General features: G+C 46.5%; 1 protein-coding gene across 1 annotated transcript in view; it reads left to right on the top strand.

The window, feature by feature from the left end:
* ITIH5 (inter-alpha-trypsin inhibitor heavy chain 5) overlaps positions 1-19,824 on the top strand; it is a 57,903-nt gene extending 38,079 nt beyond the window's left edge. The window contains exons 8-14 of the mRNA XM_079992335.1: positions 1,425-1,596; positions 3,673-3,982; positions 6,131-6,687; positions 8,174-8,227; positions 10,881-10,997; positions 14,018-14,395; positions 17,096-19,824. Coding sequence (XP_079848461.1) covers positions 1,425-1,596; positions 3,673-3,982; positions 6,131-6,687; positions 8,174-8,227; positions 10,881-10,997; positions 14,018-14,395; positions 17,096-17,397 — 1,890 coding nt within the window. The 3' untranslated portion in view covers positions 17,398-19,824. The remainder of the gene's footprint in view (positions 1-1,424; positions 1,597-3,672; positions 3,983-6,130; positions 6,688-8,173; positions 8,228-10,880; positions 10,998-14,017; positions 14,396-17,095) is intronic.

Raw genomic sequence — 19,824 nt, 5'->3', positions numbered from 1 at the left:
TGTTTTGACAGATTGGGGGAGGCTCAGGAGTTGAGAGTGAGTGGCCGTTGCCCAGGAGGGGTGTAAGGCGCACGGTTTATCTGCCAGGCAAGGTGCAAAGCCCTTCTTTCCCACCCTGTGAAACATAAATGCCCAGAGTTTTTAAAAAACTGGGCAATGGCCGCCCGCCCACAACTCCTGAGCCTCCCCCGATCAGTCAAAACAAAGGGGGAAGGAGGCAGGAGATCAGTACCACTGGACGTCCCCGGTTCCCCTTCGGCAGTGGTGGCATCAGCGGCAGTAATCAGCCTGGAGCCAGCCTGGTGGTGCAGTTGGCTCTGGCTGGCTTCAGGAGCTACTCGCTGCCATGGCACCCACCATTTTTTCTTGCTGGAAGTTGCCAGATGATGGCAGGCACCACGGCAGCAAGCAGCTCCTGAAGCCAGCCAGAGCCAACTGTGCTACCAGGCTGGCTCTGGGCTGCTGAGGCTGCCGCTGCCATGTTTCCCTGGGGCAGATCTGCAAATCTGGGGACATTCCTTGGACGGAATTTGTCCGGGGACAGATTTGCAAATCCAGGGTCTGTCCCTGGGAACCAGGGACGTCTGGTAACCCTACCCAAAGCGTCATTTAGGCCGCTGCAGGAATCTCAACTCAAGCATCCATGACAGAAGGCCATCCAGCCTTGAGACTTGAGAGATGCACAGCATTCTCCAGGTCGGACTGAAAAAAACACAAGAGCCTCAGCCAGTCAGTGTATACAGTGCTGAGTCAGTATATAAGGCAGCTTCCTGTGTTCCTAAGTTTCATATATATATATATATATATATATATATATATATATATATATATATATTGATTTTCCAATATAAAATTATAAAAAGACACCCACTTTATCACCAACATCCTCTTTTTTGGACTTCCATCAGCTCATCTGATAATTCTCCGTGAATCAGGAAAGGCTCACCAAAGTACACTAGTGGCCAAATTTGCGGAAACCTTTTGGGGAAAGTGTGTTTCCGGGGTTTGATGGCTCATAACACCACTTTTATTTTTAGTAACGCCATTAAATTATATATCAATGGAATGACAATTTAATGAATAATATAATGCAACCAAGTTTGTTCAATTACCTATATTCTATCAAAAGTTATAGCCAAATAACCACAAAAAGGAAGCACAACTTGCTTACAGTAATGTGTTTTGTCTGTGACTGCACATTCACGCATGCATGTAATCTCTTGATACTTCGGTAATTGTTCTTCTTATTAATTAAATTTGCAGACACTGCCTTTCGTCTGTAGATCTCAGGGCGGCTCACAAAGTAGAATCAATCAATTGAAATAATAATAATAATAAAAACCAGTTGTAAACTGTTGCACAGTGCATGTATATGTTGCTGTATCTAGTGTAAATATACATCCAGGTTGCGTCTCTCATTTCAGACCAAAGATGCCCTCTTCACTATTCTCCAGGATTTAAGGCCTGAGGATCACTTCAATATTATTGGCTTCTCCAATCGAATCAAAGTCTGGCAACAAGACCAGCTGGTGCCTGTGACTCTCAACAACATAAGAGATGCCAAGATCTACATCCATAACATGTCACCTACTGGAGGTACTCCTGGTGTAAGGGGGGTGGGGGTTGTGCTTTTTCAGTGAGCCTGCAACTTCATTTATGGCACAACACACAAAGGAAGGCTGCACCAGCGGAATAAATTCCATATTGTTATTATTATTACTAAATAATAATCCTTTCTGCGACAGAGGCGCTCTACACTTTGACTAAACTTATGATCCAAATAGATCTATCCATTCTGAAGTAAACCTATCCATTCTGAAGGGAAATCAGCCCTGAGTGCTCACTGGAAGGACAGATCCTGAAGCTGAGGCTCCAATCCTTTGGCCACCTCATGAGAAGAGAAGACTCCCTGGAAAAGACCCTGATGTTGGGAAGGATTGAGGGCACAAGGAGAAGGAGACGACAGAGGACGAGATGGTTGGACAGTGTTCTCGAAGCTACCAGCATGAGTTTGACCAAACTGCGGGAGGCAGTGGAAGACCGGAGTGCCTGGCGTGCTCTGGTCCATGGGGTCACAAAGAGTCAGACACGACTAAACAACAACAACAACATGATCCAAAAGGGACACGGGTGGCACTGTGGGTTAAACCACAGAGCCTAGGACTTGCCGATCAGAAAGTTGGCCGTTCGAATCCCCACAACGGGGTGAGCTCCTGTTGCTCGGTCCCAGCTCCTGCCAACCTAGCAGTTCGAAAGCACGTCAAAGTGCAAGTAGATAAATAGGTACTGCTCCGGCGGGAAGGTAAATGGCGCTTCCGTGCGCTGCTCTGGTTCCCCAGAAGCGGCTTAGTCATGCTGGCCACATGATCCGGAAGCTGTACGCCGGCTCCCTCAGCCAGTAAAGCAAGATGAGCGCCGCAACCCCAGAGTCGTCTGCGACTGAACCTAGTGGTCAGGGGTCCCTTTACCTTTACCTTATGATCCAAAAGTTCAGCAGGTGCAGCTTTCTTCCAGAACCGCATCTCTAGGCTGAGAAAAGCTATACCTGTTGGATATCTGCCTTTCGAGCAGATCTTACAGGCACAGAGACAAGGTACTGGAACTTGGAAGCAAAGGAGGGGAAAGCAACCCAAATGTGTTGGCCTGTCTCCTCTCCATCTCCAAATCCAGGTTCTGTGAACACAAGACCACCATGACTAGTGGCTATGGATAGTCCTCCATGAATTTGTCTTAATTCCCCTTTGTGAAAATCCACATGCCATACAGAGACAAGTGAAAATGAATTTTGCCTTCTCCTGGAATGCTAGGAAAGACTCTCGGTCCTCCAAGAAACATTGTTACGAGCCTCCGGGTATTGGCTCATCACAGGAGGGAATAATTTTTGGCATGTACCATGCAGAGCTGTGAAGCCAAGGGGTAGGGTGGAATCAACTTGGGTGTTGACACACGCATACTGAAAGAATTAGCTTTCTCGCCCAGTGGGACATTTCCAAAGAACCTTAGGTAACTTTAGTCCAACCATGGAACAGCAAACTCAGCACTGATGTACTTTATGTTAATATTTTGTTTAAAGGGGGAAAAAATAGATTGATAGAAGGAGATTTCACTGGAAGACTAGATCCAGGTTTGGGGCAAGCACTCTTTGGTGAGAGAGCTCCAGCAGAGATTTAAAATTATAAAACGTGCAGCAAAGTAAAGCATGAAAATATAGGCTGTTAGAACAGAGCTTTCCAAACTTTTCATGTTGGTGACACACTTTTTAGAAATTTTTGTCTAAATAAAAATAAAAATTTTGTGACACAGTAGTTCAGTTTTACTAGTGGACCAAAGGTTAAACGAATCCCTTTCCAGCCCTGGGACGAGTGTGTGGACCATTCGCAAAACACAGCTATACACTGCAGCCGACACACTGCAGTCATGACACATAGTTTGGAAAGCTCTGTGTTAGACCTTTAAAATATTGCCTTTTAAGTTGCTTCGAAAACTACCCACTTACCACATGTTGGGTAAGTTAAAAATGGTTTACTTACAAAGGCTTCAAAGGTCAGATTCATGTGTTTTTCCATACAGCAGCAAGAAAACACAGGCAGTATCAGTGGCGGAGGAAGGGGCTGAGCAACTAACTCCCTATTCCCCGTGCCCCAAAAGGTTAATTCTGCTGTGTCTTCCTAGGCACAAACATAAATGGGGCCCTTCAAATCAGCACGCAGATCCTCAATGACTACATCACCCAGAACGACATTGAAGCTCGGAGCGTCTCCTTGATCATCTTCCTGACGGACGGGCGGCCGACGGTTGGAGAGACGCAGTCCGCCAAGATCGTCAGCAACACCAAAGCGGCCATCCGCAACAGGTTCTGCGTCTTCACCATCGGCATCGGCAACGACGTGGACTACCAACTATTGGAGAGGCTGGCGCTGGAGAATTGCGGGATGACGCGGCGGATACAGGAAGACGAGGATGCTGCCGCGCAGCTGAAAGGGTGAGTGGAGAAAACACAACCAGTTTTCGCCGTGGCTGTTTGGATGTTCTGCTTGCTGGGCGCAAATCCAGCTGTGGACTTCGGTGGGACCTGGGGCACTGTCACGAGGCAGTTTGTTGTGGACTCCTTGCTGCTCGTAGCGACGTAGGAAGTTGCAAAGTCGGACCGTTGGTCAGCTTATTTTTTATTTTTGTTTTTATTTAAATTAAGTACATATACATATCCATATTGGGACCTGGGTGGCGCTGTGGGTTAAACCACAGAGCCTAGGACTTGCTGATCAGAAGGTCGGCAGTTTGAATCCCTGCGACAGGGTGAGCTCCCATTGCTCGGTCCCTGCTCCTGTCAGCCTAGCAGTTCAAAAGCACGTCAAAGTGCAAGTAGATAAATAGGTACCACTCCGGCGGGAAGGTAAACGGCATTTCCGTGCACTGCTCTGGTTCGCCAGAAGCGGCTTAGTCATGCTGGCCACAAGACCCGGAAGCTGTACGCTGGCCAATAAAGCAAGATGAGCGCCGCAACCCCAGAGTCGGTCAAGACTGGACCTAATGGTCAGGAGTCCCTTTACCTTTACATATCCATATTACATATACAAACAAAATAGAAGAAAGAAAGAAAGAAAGAAAGAAAGAAAGAAAGAAAGAAAGAAAGAAAGAAAGAAAGAAAATATAAAGAAAAGAAATGCTAAAAGAAAAATACTCTCAGATACACATCGTATATAAGGAGTACAAGCCATCTTATGGTCCTCTCCTATTTTAGTAATATATCCTTTTGCTACTTCTGGCTCGACTCCCTGATTTATATATTGACTTCCCTCCACCCCTAAATGGTCCCTAATAATACATAATTCCAGTTATTTGTTTTCAGTTAGTAAGTCTGTGGAGAAACATTCTGGTTTCCTGTGGGGTTAACAACAACAACAACAACAACAACAACAACAACAACAACAACAACAACAATTTATTATTTCTGCCCCGCCCTTCTGGCTGGGTTTCCCCAGCCATTCTGGACGGCTTCCAACAGAAGGTTAAAAATACATTAATCTACACTATTTTTTATTTTATTTTTTAATAATATTTTTTATTAATGTTCAGTTACAACAATCCAATAACAATGCCTCATTATAACAATGCCAAATAATAATAGCAATCACTGAGATGCCAAATTATACAATCTAGGTGCCCCCCCACCCCCGTGCTAGAATTAATGGTTTGATAGTTTACTTTATTTCTGCGTTCCAAACTCTTATAAATTTCAATTATGCTCCAGTCAAGATACCAATCCCTTATATCGCAAGTGCAGTTTTAACGACTTCCATTCGTATCAACACATTAAATGATTTGTACACCTACAGAGGTGAAGCATTCAAACTCACTCCTTCCTGTGTGTGGCAATTATTCTGTCCGTAATGTTTCTTCCTGTCCCCGTAGAATATTATGTCTGTCTTTTGCCAGTTCTTGCTGGGCTAGTGTCCCATTGTTGTTTCAGAACAACAATGTTCTCCATTCCTCTGTCCCTGCTTCATTGTTTTGCAACTTTAGCAGCAGCTGCAAAAGTCGCACTGTCTCCATAAAAACCCTGTTTTCGCCATCTCTCTCTCAGCTTGGAAGCAAGCTGTCAAACTTCAAATTACTTCCGCAGGGCAGTTTGCTGTGGACTTTGTGCTGCTCGTAGGGACATAGGTAGTTGGCAAGTCAGACCACTGGTCTGTAATAAACTAAAATCTGCCCTGATTCCCTTAAGGGGGACACAAGTGTTATTATAGAGTCCTTCGCAGATTCTCCATCGGTCGGAGAAAATAACAGAGGCCAACCAGAGAATATTGAGAAGCAAAGCAGCTCGTAAGCCTGATCTTTATTGAACTGTTGCAACAGGGTGCTCCCCTCACTGGGGTGCTTTCAAATTGCTAGGTTGGCAGGAGCTGGGACAGAGCTCACCCCATCACAGGGATTCGAACCGCCGACCTTCTGATCGGCGAGAAGCTCAGTGGTTTAGACCACAGCCCTGCACAAGTTGGAAATCTGATGCAGGGCTATTATATTTGTTATCTGCTGTAAGGACGCCTGTCTGCTTCCACTATGCTCTGCTTATATATCAGTAATGTCGCCCCTTGGATGCCCTTCTCAATAACAAACTGTACCTACACAGATTCTATGACGAGATCGGGACGCCTCTTCTTTCTGACATCCGGATCGATTACCCTACAGACAGCGTGGAGCAAGTGACGCAGAACCTCTTCCCCAACTACTTCAATGGGTCTGAAATTGTTATTGCCGGGAAGCTCTTCAACAAGACAGCCGACCGCTTACATGTGGAGGTGACAGCCAGCAATAGCGACAAGTATGTCCTTCTGAAAACAGATGTGGCCGTAGACCTCTCTGGCAAAAACCACGTTGGACTAGTCTCCGGAGGTGCTGAAGACCCCACAGATGATCAGAACTACGTCGAACGGACTTGGAGCTACCTCACCATCAAGGAGCTGATGACCTCCTGGCTGAAGAGCGACGACAGTGAGGAGAAGGAGACCTTGAGGGAGAGAGCCGAGAAGCTGGCCCTCGCATACAATTTCGTCACCCCCTTCACCACGCTGAAGATGAAGGAGCTTGCGAGCCAGGCAGACCTCCCAAAGGAGGTTTACACCGGCCCATCAACTGAAGGAGTTGGGGAGATCGTGCAGGGACTTCAAGGTCACCGGGCACCATCAGGTAAGCATGATGCGCATTTTCTTATGTTCTGAGTCCCAAGAATGGTGTGCAGGTATTATGTCAAACGATGTGGGAATGCAATGTGTCTGTCACCATGCAGTTTAGTTGTGGTCATGGTTTGAAGAAGAAGAGTTTGGATTTGATATCCCGCCTTTCACTCCATTTAAGGAGTCTCAAAGCGGCTAACATTCTCCTTTCCCTCCCTCCCCCACAACAAACACTCTGTGAGGTGAGTGGGGCTGAGAGACTTCAGAGAAGTGTGACTGGCCCAAGGTCACCCAGCAGCTGCATGTGGAGGAGCGGGGAAGCGAACCCGGTTCACCAGATTACGAGACTACCGTTCTTAACCACTACACCACACTGGCTCTTCTCACACTGGTTCTTCAAGTCTTGGGCTTTATGTAGCCTATTAATGTACAAGGAGAATGTTTCAGCAGGCTGGGGAACCCCAAGGCTTGCAGAAGTTAGGGAAATATATGGTGGGGGCAGGGGCCCCAAAACAGCCCCAGGAAGGCTGAGTGGCCATGGAAATCAGACCGATCATTGGGTGGGGGGAGCAGAAAACTCGATGGCAGGGGGAATGAAATGGAGAACTGTGGAGCAGGCAATGTCATTTAAATCCCACATAAACGGATTAATTTAAATTGAGCCACAACTACCGTATTGGCCCGAATATATGCCACACCCAAATATGAGCCATACCTTTAAAATTCAAAGGGGGGGGGAGGAAAAAATATAATATAGTGGTACCTCGGGTTACGTTACCTTTGGGTAATGCAATTTTGAGTTACAAATGCAGCAAACCCATAAGTGTATACTTCTGGGTATTGCCGCACACGCATGCGCAGAAGCAGTCAGCATGCTTCACACGTGCGCAGAAGCACTCTATCGCACATGCGCAAAAGCGGCGCCTCTGGATGCAGACTTTTCGGGGTAAGTGTGGACCCCAGGAATGAATTAAGTTCATATACGGAGGGTTCACTGTACCCGAATATAAGCTGTTCCCTTAATATTCTGCAGGCACTCACACTCGTTCTGTTTTACCATATGCCTGTTTCAGCATCAATATCGTAAAAGCCAATTTTTGTAAGGTCGCGAATTTAAGTCGCACTTGAACTTTTCAAGGTCAGAATTTGGTAAAAAAAGTGAAGCTTATATTCAGGCCAATACGGTATATTGTTGCAATTCCATTTTTACTACCATTAAAGCTTGAAAGGACAAAGGAAAAACAGTATATAGAAATATCACCAAATATTAAGCATTTTATTAAAACACAGAAATTAAAGAAGAGAAGGGGAAAGGAGGGAAACTTCAGATAGTTGTGATTCTTGTATTGCAGTAGGTTGGACTAGATGGCTCTTTGAGTCAACTCTACAATTCTGTGATATTCTTTGGACAAAAGGGAACCTTAAATTACAGTCTGAAATAGCCATGTTATTGCTTATCATGTTTGTTTTCTCCTCCCTGTTTTCTCCTGGCTATCTAGGGCCTGTTGTTGCAAAGCCAGCGAAACAAAAAGTTGAAGTCACTAAAACATCAGGTAAGTCCCTTAGCAAGGCAGGTCGTTCCCGTTCAGCATATTCTCTTAACTTAGCACAAACTTTCTAGAAGTATCTTAACAGTTTCCTCCAAAAGGCGTTGGTACACTGAGCAAGCAGGACTCTTTTGAGCGCAGGAGAATATTACCAAGAAGGCCTTGGATCTCGTCACCATTCATGAGACCTCAGACAAGTTGGGTTGTTGTTGTTTACGCGTTTAGGCATTTCCGACTCTTCGTGACCCCATGGACCAGAGCACACTAGGCACTCCTGTCTTCCACTGCCTCCCACAGATTGGTCAAACTCATGCTGGTAGCTTCGGGAACACTGTCCAACCATCTCGTCCTCTCTCGTCCCCTTCTCCTTGTGCCAATATCAGGGTCTTTTCCAGGGAGTCTTCTCTTCTCATGAGGTGGCCAAAGTATTGGAGCTTCAGCTTCAGGATTTGTCCTTCCAGTGAGCACTCAGGGCTGATTTCCTTAAGAATGGATGTGTTTGATCTTCTGCAGTCCATGGGACTCTCAAGAATCTCCTCCAGCACCATAATTCAAAAGCATCCATTCTTCGGCGATCAGCCTTCTTTATGGTCCAGCTTTCACTTCCATACATCACTACTGGGAAAACCATAGCTTTAACTATACGGACCTTTGTCGGCAAGGTGATGTCTCTGCTTTTTAAGATGCTGTCTAGGTTTGTCATTGCTTTCCTCCCAAGAAGCAGGTGTCTTTTAATTTCGTGACTCCTGTCACCATCTGCAGTGATCATGGAGCCCAAGAAAGTAAAATCTCTCACTGCCTCCATTTCTTCCAAGTTGGGTTGGGAGCACCTTAAACTGTGACCCCTCATCTGCTGGTCTCAAGGAACGAAGCGTGACATGGAAGAGCTGTTCCCATATGTTGATGGCGGATTGGGCCACCAGTTTTGACCCAGAAGTGAACACAACTTGGATTTCACTTATGTTGCAGCAAAACAATTCAATAACTGAAGTGCTTTCCTTTCGTTGGATGTTTTGAGCTTTGTGTAGAAATGTCACAGTGGGGTTGATCAACGTTACATCCGCAAGAGCAGCATGAGCCTCATATGTATAAATCTAAATCAAATAAGTGTTGGAAATGTGTAATGGTTCTAGGGGTTGCTCGTGCGTAAGTCGTCACCACACTTGGCTGAGTTACCTGAGTGAACCCTATTCTGTCCGGACAGCCACTCACCCGTGGCTGTCTCAGTCGCTGGCAGAATCCGTCAGTGGGCGTTTCTTGAACTTCTTCCAGCAAAGAAGCTCTTTGACGCCTAGTCTCCGCCTACTCTCCCTGCGCGGAAGCCTTCTGCGCAGGGAGGGTGTGGGCAGTGGAGGACCCGTGCTCTCCCCGCTGGTCTCCGGTGAAGAGTCATGGAGCCACCTTCCTGATTCCCCCATCTGCCCCCCTTCTCCACTGGTGCTACGCTGATTTCCTTCCCCAAAAGATGGGCTGCTTCTCTTCCTCCTGGGATGCTCTCCGTAATCCCTCTGGAGCCCTCCCTCTCCCTCTGGCTCCGATGGCAGTTCCCTGACAAAATGGAAAGAAGGTTCTTTTTATCATATGTGGTGGTCTTGTAGTAAGGTTAATGTTTACTGGGAAATGATATATAATTAAATGAAAAGGATGCTTAAAATAACCTTTGTAGAAAACAAACACTAGAAGCTTTTCTTTTGGGAATTATAGGGACAGAACTACCTAAAATGTATAGAAATTTATTCATGAATGCGACTACAGCGGCGAGAATGTTACTTGCCTATAAGTAGAAAGGAGCAGAAGTACCGGCAAAGGAAGAATGAATACAGAAGCTTATGGAATTTGCAGAAATGGCGAAACGTACCGGAAGAATAAGAAATCAAGACAACAAACTTTTTATAAAAGAATGGAAATAGTTTATTGAATATTTACAGATAAATTGTAAACAGATAAGAACATTGGCAAGATTATTGTAATAACCTGCAATTTTATAGTGAGTTTATATTTAAAGTAGATGAATAAATGAGGAAATTAAGATAATTTGGATATGCAGACGGTATTAAAAATAAATTTAAGGAACTGTAGAAAAAGGGGGAAGGAAGTCGAGTTTAGAAATGTCAAAATGATTGTAAAATCAGTGAAATGTATAAATCTGAAAAGCATAAATAATTTTGTTTAAGGGGTGTGGAATGAGCCTCAACTCTTCACCCCTTTTCTGCTAAATGCCCAATGACCTCCTCCTGCGTATCCTGCTTGAAGACAAACCATAGTTTGTTTCTTTGTTTCATCCAAAACATGGCAGACTATGGTTTGTGAACACAACCAAGGTTGGAAGCTAGAGTGAGCTTGAGGCTCGTTCCAAGCTGCATCAGACAAAACCCACAAAAACATCTGCCCCAATAAATCGTAGTCTTTGAAGGCATCTCAAATTCATTCCCCTACATTCAACAATAGTCCATTGTGGATGGTCTTCTTTGGAGTCTTAACTATAGTCTAGTTTGTTCTTCCTTTTAGGAAAACCTTACCCCCAAAGCTACAAATTGTTCATGGTGGTGCTGGTGATGGAGGAGAGAAGCAAGAGATCTCTCCTCAAATGGGGTAGCATTTTTGTTTGGTGCTGTGTGTGGGTGGGAGCATTATTCTTATTTAATTCTTGTCTTTCCAGCGGATGGGGACCCTCATTTTGTCGTCGATTTCCCCTTGAGCAAGCTAACGGTCTGCTTCAACATTGACGGGGAACCAGGAGACATCCTCAGATTGGTTTCCGACCATAAGAACTCTGGTATGTTGGAAGAAGAAAGAAATGTTTACTTTCTGTATTAGCAGAGCTTGATTAAAGGTACCCCTGACAGTTAAGTCAAGTCACGGACGACTCTGGGGTTGCGGTGCTCATCTCGCTTTATTGGCCGAGGGAGCCGGCGTACAGCATCCGGGTCATGTGGCCAGCATGACTAAGCCGCTTCTGGCAAACCAGAGCAGCGCACAGAAATGCCATTTACCTTCCCGCCAGAGCGGTACCTACTTCTCTACTTGCACTTTGACATGCTTTCGAACTGCTAGGTTGGCAGGAGCAGGGACTGAGCAATGGCAGCTCACCCCGTTGCAGGGATTCGAACTGCCAACCTTCTGATCGGCAAGCACTAGGCTCTGTGGTTTAAACCTCAGCGCCACCCGCACTACTTAAAGGGTGACTTAAGCAAGTTTGCCTTTAAACTGATCCAGTCACAATTCCACTCCACAGAATGCATACTAACTGTACAGTACACAGAATCACTAGTACTGGGTCTCAGCTAGCATTATTTCAGAGCTAGGATTACAGAAATTCTTCCTCTTCCAGGAAGGCTCTAAGAAATCCACTGAGTGCTTTTCTTCTCCCCTCTCAGCCAACAGTTGGTTGATGGTAATGTAGGCCCACAGCTTTTCAGTGAATTTTGGGTCTGCATGATTATCTTTGCTCAGGAACTCATCCAGTTTAGACCACAGTGCCACCCACGTCCATAGAGCTAGATTAAAGGTAAAGCTAAAGGACCCCTGACCATTAGGTCCAGTCGTGGCCAACTCTGGGGTTGCAGCGCTCATCTCGCTTTACTGGCTAAGGGAGCCGGTGTACAGCTTCCGGGTCATGACTAAGCCGCTTCTGGCGAACCAGAGTAACGCACGGAAATGCCGTTTACCTTCCTGCTGGAGCGGTACGAATTTATCTACTTGCACTCTGATGTGCTTTCGAACTGCTAAGTTGGCAGGAGCAGGGACCAAGCAACGGGAGCTCACCCCGTCGCAGGGATTCGAACTGCCAACCTTCTGATCAGCAAGTCTTAGGCTCTGTGGTTTAACGCACAGCGCCACCCGCGTCCCAGTAGAGCTAGATTAGCAGCGTGCAAAAAAAGTCTGTCGTTCTCCTTATCCTTTAGCAGTGGCTCCATTCGTTTAAAAGTGATTGGGGAGGAAGCACTGGGTCTCTTGAGTTGCCCCCCCGACCCCAAAGAGAGATGCCTCCTCACACTGCCCCACAGGGGCCTGGGAAGCACCTCCTGGCCAGCCCCGGAGGCACCATTAGCCTGGGGAGCTTGTAGTTAGGGCTGCTGCAACAGCTGTGCTGGGAGGCAGAGATGCTAAAGGGCATCAGAGGAAGGAGGGAAGGAAAGAGGAACAGAGGCCAGTGTTGCCCAAGGCATCCCTGACCATCATTCATGGCACATCCCAGGCAGGGTACCATGGCACACTGGTTCAAAACCACTGCTGTCACCCACACTAGGACCTTGTGTTGAACAACAGGCAAGGAATGGAAATCAAAATAACAATGAATACTAACTGCTACCCGTGCCATACAGTGTCAAATGCCAGGAGCCTCCAAAGAACATGTTACACCAGAGTTTTGTGGAGTTCCATGACTGGACCTCCCTATAATTTCCTTCTCCAAAATGCAGAGGGAATTATCTGGATTGGGGCCACAGAGGAGGGAAGGGTGGGGGGCAAGCCTCCCCACCTACACTTCCTGTTTCTGATGGCTGAATGACCTGATAAAGGCAACCATGTTGTCATCATTGAACATAGCTGTCAACTTTTCCCTTTTCTTGCGAGGAATCCTATTCGGAATAAGGGGGGAGGGAGGGAAACATTGACAGCTATGTCATTGAATGTCTGTGTGGATTTGGACCCCTGTGTCCTGCACGCCTCCAATTCCTTTGGTACAGTTTGCCTCAATAAGCAGATTAAATCAAGGCGATAGGAGCTCTTGAGTTAAAATGTTTCCGTCCTAATGGTTTTAGAGGTCTTGAGCTTCTGATCTGGCCTGGAATTCCTAAGCAGCTGTGATTTGTAAGAGGATTATTTATATGGCAGCAAAGTTCTTGACCAGCCAGGGCATTGGGGGTGTGTGACCACGAGAATGAGGAAGACAAGGCAACCATAGTTTTACAAAAGAGAAGGAAAACAAGACCTTTAAGAGGAATCTATCTTATGACCTCTACCTTGTTCCACTCACTCCATAATTCAGTGTTCCAATTTTTCCTTTTATGCATACTTTACCCAAGTATGTGCTTTTCTTTTAGGAAGAACTTTCTGCAAATATCCATTTTGATCGATACTTGCCCAAAGTCCATAGCCAATGCAAGTTTCTTTTTGTAATACACCAGAATAAAAGAAATGCTTTTAACAATCTAACCTAAAAAGGAACGAAAGCAAAAAGAAGAAAAGAGGGAAAGTGGGGTGGGGGTGGGGGTGAGAGAAAAAGAAAAAGAGAGAAATAAATAAAATAAAATAAAATAAAATAAAATAAAATAAAATAAAATAAAATAAAATAAAATAAAATAAAATAAAATAAAATAAAATGATTTTTGGTTCTCTGTCCTGCGGCTAAATATACTATTCATTCATTAACATCCGTCTGTTCTATTTTTTTATAAACCAATATTTTGTCAGTCTTCAAATCCAGATATTACAAATTCATTTTCCCTTCCATGCAGAAAGTCTATAAGAAGTTTAAATATTAGGAAGAACTATTCAATAGTGAAACGGACTCCATCGGAAGATGGTGGACACTCCTTCGTTGGAGGTTTTCAAGCAGAGGTTGGATGGCCATCTGCCACGGATTCTTTAGTTGAGACTCCCGCATAGCAGGGGGTTGGAAGAGACTATATTTGGGGTCCCTTCCAACTCTGAAATTTTATGATCCTCAAAAATAAAAGTGTGTCTCAGAAATCCAATTCATGTTGCAGACTCTACAAAAGCTTGTCTTTCCTGAACGTTCCTCTTGGCTCAGCATCTGAACCATTGCCTTTTGATTCTTCCTTGCCCCTTAAGGTGTGACCGTGAATGGCCAGCTGGTGGGAGCCCCTGCCCCTCGTAGAGGCCACAAGAAGCAAAGGACCTACTTCAGAAGCATCACCATTCTCAGCAACAAACCAGAAAGGTCCTACCTGGAGGTCACTCCCACGAAGGTCATCATGGATGATGGGAAGAGGATCATCCTGCCTTGTGACCGCAGCGCCACGGTAGCAAGCAGGAACCTCGAGGTGTCCATTGCGGCTCGTTCCAACGTCACCGTGGCCATAAGGGGCACCGTCGGTTTCGTCGTTCTGATCCACCACTACAAGAACCCCGCTCCCTACCAAAAGGATCATCTGGGCTTCTACATCTCCAACAGCCAAGGCCTTTCCCCAAGCTCTCATGGGCTGATCGGTAAGAGGGAAACACTCTGAGAACGTAGGGCGCCAGGCCATGGAGCCTAAATTAGATCAGATGCTCTAGCTTCTCCCAGCACCCTCTCCAAGAATTAGGGGCAGGGAACTTCAAACTGGGAAGCAGAATTGTGCAAGAATGAGTTGGTACAATGCCTATCCTGGGACCTAGGACCCTCGTACCTATGGGACTGCCTCTCCTGGTATGCCCCACGGAGGACCTTAAGGTCCATAAATAGCAACACCCTAGTGGTCCTGGGCCCTAAGGAAGTTAGATTAGCCTCAACCAGAGTCAGGGCCTTTTCAACACTGGCTCCAACCTGGTGGAACGCTCTGCCTCATGAGACCAGGGACCTGCGGGATCTGATTTCTTTCTGCAGGGCCTGTAAGACAGAGTTGTTCTGCCTGGCCTTTGGCTTGGAATCAATTTGATTCCCTTCCCCTCTTTCTTTTTTCCTTTCTCCTCCTGTGATGAGGCTGCATTTTAATGTTTTAATGTTGTATTTTAATCTTGTTTTTAAGTTGTATTCATTCAACTTGTTTTTATTATTGGTTGTTAGCCGCCCTGAGCCCGACCTTGGCTGGGGAGGGTGGGGTATAAATAAAATTTATTATTATTGTTATTATCCTTTTAAGAGTGAGGCAAATGGTGGACTTCCGGTTTGCTGCGGAGGCAATGGCGGCACGCTCTGTGTCGTCCGCTTAAAGGACAGCGTGGTTCTGGCGGCTAGAGCTTTGGGGGTGAGCGCCAGGGCTAGGCACCCCCCCGAAAAACTCCCCATGGAGGAGTGGGGATCTTAGGGGTCCAGCAGAGCGTGTGAACTCGCCCTCCTGTGCCCCCCTGGCTGCCGTTTTTGCGCTTTTAAGAATGAGGCAAATAGGGACCTGCAACAAAATGTTGCAGTGTAGAAGAGTGTGTAGAAGAGTTTGGATTTGATATCCTTCTTTATCACTACCCTAAGGAGTCTCAAAGCGGCTAAAATTCTCCTTTCCCTTCCTCCCCCACAACAAACACTCTGTGAGGTGAGTGGGGCTGAGAGACTTCAAAGAAGTGTGACTAGCCCAAGGTCACCCAGCAGCTGCATGTGGAGGAGTGGAGACGCGAACCCGGTTCCCCAGATTACGAGTCTACCGCTCTTAACCACTACAGCACACTGGCTCTCACAGTGTCTACACAGTGTAGAATGCTTCTGTTCAGGGTTATTGCTCCTCCTTCTCTTCCCTCCCCTGTTCTCTCCCCATTCCCACCCCCACCCCCCAAGTTAGCATTTAGTGGCCACTGAGCATGAGAGCTATGCCTCTCTAGGATTCCCCCCGCCCAAAGATCTTTGGAATTCTTGCAATCCTTGGGGTTCCACCAAGCCACACTTTTGCAGCAGAGGGCTAGTGTTTTGGCTACTTAAGGGGTGACAAGCATCCTTCTTTTATTTATTTATATTTATTACATTATCGATATTCATGTTTTTGGAATATATCCCAGCTATAAAGAATCCTGTGTCAGTGGTGGTTGGGTGATAGACCCTTGACTCTTTGTGCATCTAAAAATTAATCACGCTATAGTTTTAATAGAAGAGGTAGCAGGACTTAGTGAGAAGGAAGAGGCTGTGGCAGATATCAGTCCAGAATCAAAGGCAGATGCAAGAGAGGAGGGGGCCCGAGAGGCAGAGACGAGTCAAATTGTGCTGGTCCCGAGGGTTAACCGTGCGGCGAGGTCTGAGTCCAGTCCGAGGTCGAGGGTGTGGTATGGAGGCTGTCCGTCAAAGCTGAAGCGTTCGGGTGAGGTCAGGAACTCTGGCAGAAGAGCAAGACAGGGTACAGGCAGGAACAGGCTACCAACAATGTTGCTCCTGCAACCTGGGACTGGGGCTGTCTGGCTTTTATCTGCCCCGAGGCATAGGGCAGCCCCAGTCCACAGGTGACTCGCCTCTCCTGGCCTGGAGGCGAGCACTCCTCCTGCGGGAACTTAGTTCCCTCTACTTTTCTGCCCTGAGCCTCTGCAGCTCAGGAGAGGCTGGAGGGTTACCGGACCCAGAGGCAACCTCAGCTTCCTCTGACAGAGCTGAGAGTGGAGCACCTGCAGGCAATGGGTCCTCCATCACCTCAGGAGCCAGAGCAGACTTAGCTGGCGCCTACACCTGAGGATCCAACACAGGTGAGGACCCTTCAGGCTCAAGCCCCAGCCCCGGCTCAGCTGGTTCTGGAGGCGGGGACTCCTGTGCAGGCTGGGATTCCTCAGGTTCAGCCTCCAAGTCTGAATCCCAGGCCATCACACAAATTTGTGAAGAAGCCGAGGTGTCTCCTCCTGCTGCTATGACTAGCTCCCCCACCTCTGGTCTCCCAGGACCAGAAGAGGTATGAAGAGGGAGGAAGAGAGACAGGCATGCTGGGGGAGTCTCAGATTGCCTAGGAAGGGGGAGGAGGACAACTGTGGGAAGGCGAGGACCTTCAGTCCCAACTGTGTCATAGGTGCAAGATCTACTGAGACAAACTGCTGTGTTCAGTAGGACTGCCCCCCTGAGTCGACTTGTTTCCTTGAATAAAGAGTTAACTTGACAGACACCGTGTGATTTATTGCTCCCCCTCTGTTCTAAGGGGAGAATGTGTCACATGGCCACCACAGTGAAGGCCCTGCTATGAGTGGCTGCAAGATGACTTATCTGTATTCATGCCTCTGACAAGCTCTCCCTTTCCTCCTACACAGGCCAGTTCTTACACCAAAACGTTAAGCTCACTACCCAAAAGCCTCTTGGGGAGAGACACCAAATGTCCAGTGGGAATCTAACGAAAAGCAAGGACATAAATGCTGGGAACGCATTAGAGCTGAAAGGGCGCTTGATTCCCGTCGTATGGAAGCAGAGGAAGATCTACAATGGCGAACAGGAAGTGGACTGCTGGTTTGCCAAGAACAACGCAGAGAAACTGATCGATGGGGTCTATAAGAATTACTTGGCTTCTCACCCTTTTGACACAGGGACCAGCTCCTTGACGGAAAACCAACTCTGAGGAGAAAAAGAACCCCACTTGCTTTTTGACACATAGGAAGCCATCCGGTCCCGAGGCGATTCCTGCACTTTGACAGCGTTTTGTAAAGCCAAAGAAATTCAAGATTTGTTTCAAAAGGAATTCCATTTATACAAGACAGCTGCCTGCTCTCTGGTTCACTAAAGGACATTTTCCCGAGTGACTATAATAAGGTCTAATGTGGACTTTTAAAAAGAAAGGAACAATAAAAGATTGCGAATATTGTCCGTGGTGCTCATAATACAGGAAATAGCTTACAGAATGTGGGCTATTTCATTTGCATAGCTGTCAACCGTCCCTTATTTGGCGGGAAAGTCCCTTATCTCAGCGCCATGTCTCGCTGCTGTCCCTTATTGATGATGTCCCTTAAATTTCCTGGGTTTCAAAGGAAGCAGCTCCTCTCCCTCCCTCCCTGCCAGCCAGGGAGGAGGGAGGCTCCAACTGTGTTGCCTGGCTGTGTTGCTCACCCAATAAGGAGTCTAAGAACGACTGGGGGTGGAGCTTGCATGCCTTGTGCCGATCAAATCGGCTGAGTTGCCTGGGGACTCGCCTTTGCTCAGCGCTTCCCAGTGGAGAGGTGACGGTGGTTTTCCTTGCTGCATCCCCTTTGCCGGGTTGCTGCACTGTGGGAACCACCGCTTGAGGCTTCGTTTGGCTGCTGGCTGGGCTTTCTGCCTTTGACTCAGAGGGACTCAGAAGTTGAACCTACCTGTGCTCTGAAAATCCCTTATTCTGGCTGCTGATCCCTTATTTTCAAGGCTGCTGGTCCCTTATTTTCAAATCTGTAAGTTGACAGCTATGCATTTGAATGAACAATTTTTTAAAGTGCATATTTTTGCACTCCACAGTTATGGTGCTACATTTTCATTGAGTCTGAAAGGTCACAAACCAGCCCAAATGAAGCACTTTTAATAGATCCCGTTGATTTCAGCAGGCAAGGTTAATTTCTCCCTTGAGATCAATGAGATTTAAATGCCGTTTGCGTCAATTGAATCATGCCTATCACAACCAAACAGCTTCTCTCTGGCAGGGAGAGTGGCTTCCTGTGTTTGCATGCAGAAGGTTCCCAGTCCGATCCCCGGGCATATCCGGATATGACTGGGAATGTCTCCCTGTCTGAAACCCTGGAGGGTTGCTGCCAGTCCGTGTAAGCACTACTGAGCTAGATAGTCCAATGGTCTGACTTACTATAAGGCAGTTTTCCATGTTTTAGTTAAGAATAAGAATGCAAGTCCATGCACAGCTCAATTTACACCGTCTTCTTCTTCTTTGGCGATCACTCGTAGCCGAGTAAGATTGTCTTCCATAAACACGGTTTTAACAATGAGTCCATAAGTGACTGTGGAGGCCAATTCTGGATCCAGAAGTCCTTCCACAGTGGGGACATTCATGTAGATGCTGGCAACAGAAAGCTCCTTTCAAATGCCTCCTTTGTCTCAGAACAGAACATTTTTGGTAGTGTGGTTCCCAAATCTGTTGTCCCCCAGTTACTAACTTTCTTGTGAAAAGAGGCCTCTATTTTCCTGCCTCGTTCCTCAGGGCACTTTAGAATTTCCCCCCATGTGGTGCTTTGAATTTATCTTATTATTTATCTTATTATAAACCCCCTTCTCCAGTGCTGTGCAGCCTCCCTGGCTGCCTGAACTTGTTGATCTGTGAACGCTCCAGGGGAGGAGTTACCTCTTGCTGTGTTCCTCCAGACCAGGCATCCCAAAACTCGGCCCTCCAGATGTTTTGGGACTACAACTCCCATCATCCCTGGCTAACAAGACCATCTTTCAGGGATGATGGGAATTGTAGTCCCAAAACATTTGGAGGGCTGAGTTTGGGGATGCCTGCCCTAGGCTTTCGTTGAAAGGTGGGCAGCTGGGGAGGCTGACGAATGCAGACCACTGGTGGGATGATTTGCAGAATGAAACAATGGTACACTCACAAAAAAAAATCACTTACCTCAAAATGATGGTAAGATCAATACTTCCCCTGACCCCTCCCTATAATAATCCCACTGGATTTTTCTCTCCTTTGATAATTCTGCAGTGCAATTTCTTTTATCATTCATTGAGGAAGATTTTTGTTGTTAAAAGAAAAAAAAAGGTGGGAGACTAGATTTAGGAAAGTGTTTGTGTAATATCCTTACAAATCCCTTTGTGATGTCTGTCAATATATTAATTCAATTTTACTGAGGCTAAAACAGGAAATGCAGCCCCACAAAACACATTGAGCTGACTACATCCCGACATTCCAGGTTCCAGTCTATTGTTTGATTGTGCAGTGCGCAGACCTCTGAAGATCTGACATGCTGTGTATCCACAGGTCCAACTGAAACCAGCACTTAGCCTCCAGTCCTCCTTGGAAAACAGACTCACCCCAGCGACATGTGAATAATAAAGGAAAGGGTGTCTCTGACAA

Source organism: Podarcis cretensis (genome assembly GCF_951804945.1).
Source record: "Podarcis cretensis genome assembly, chromosome: 10".
Classification (NCBI taxonomy): Eukaryota; Metazoa; Chordata; class Lepidosauria; order Squamata; family Lacertidae; genus Podarcis; species Podarcis cretensis.
Note: the sequence above shows the minus strand (reverse complement) of the source record. Positions and strands in the feature narration are given on the sequence as shown.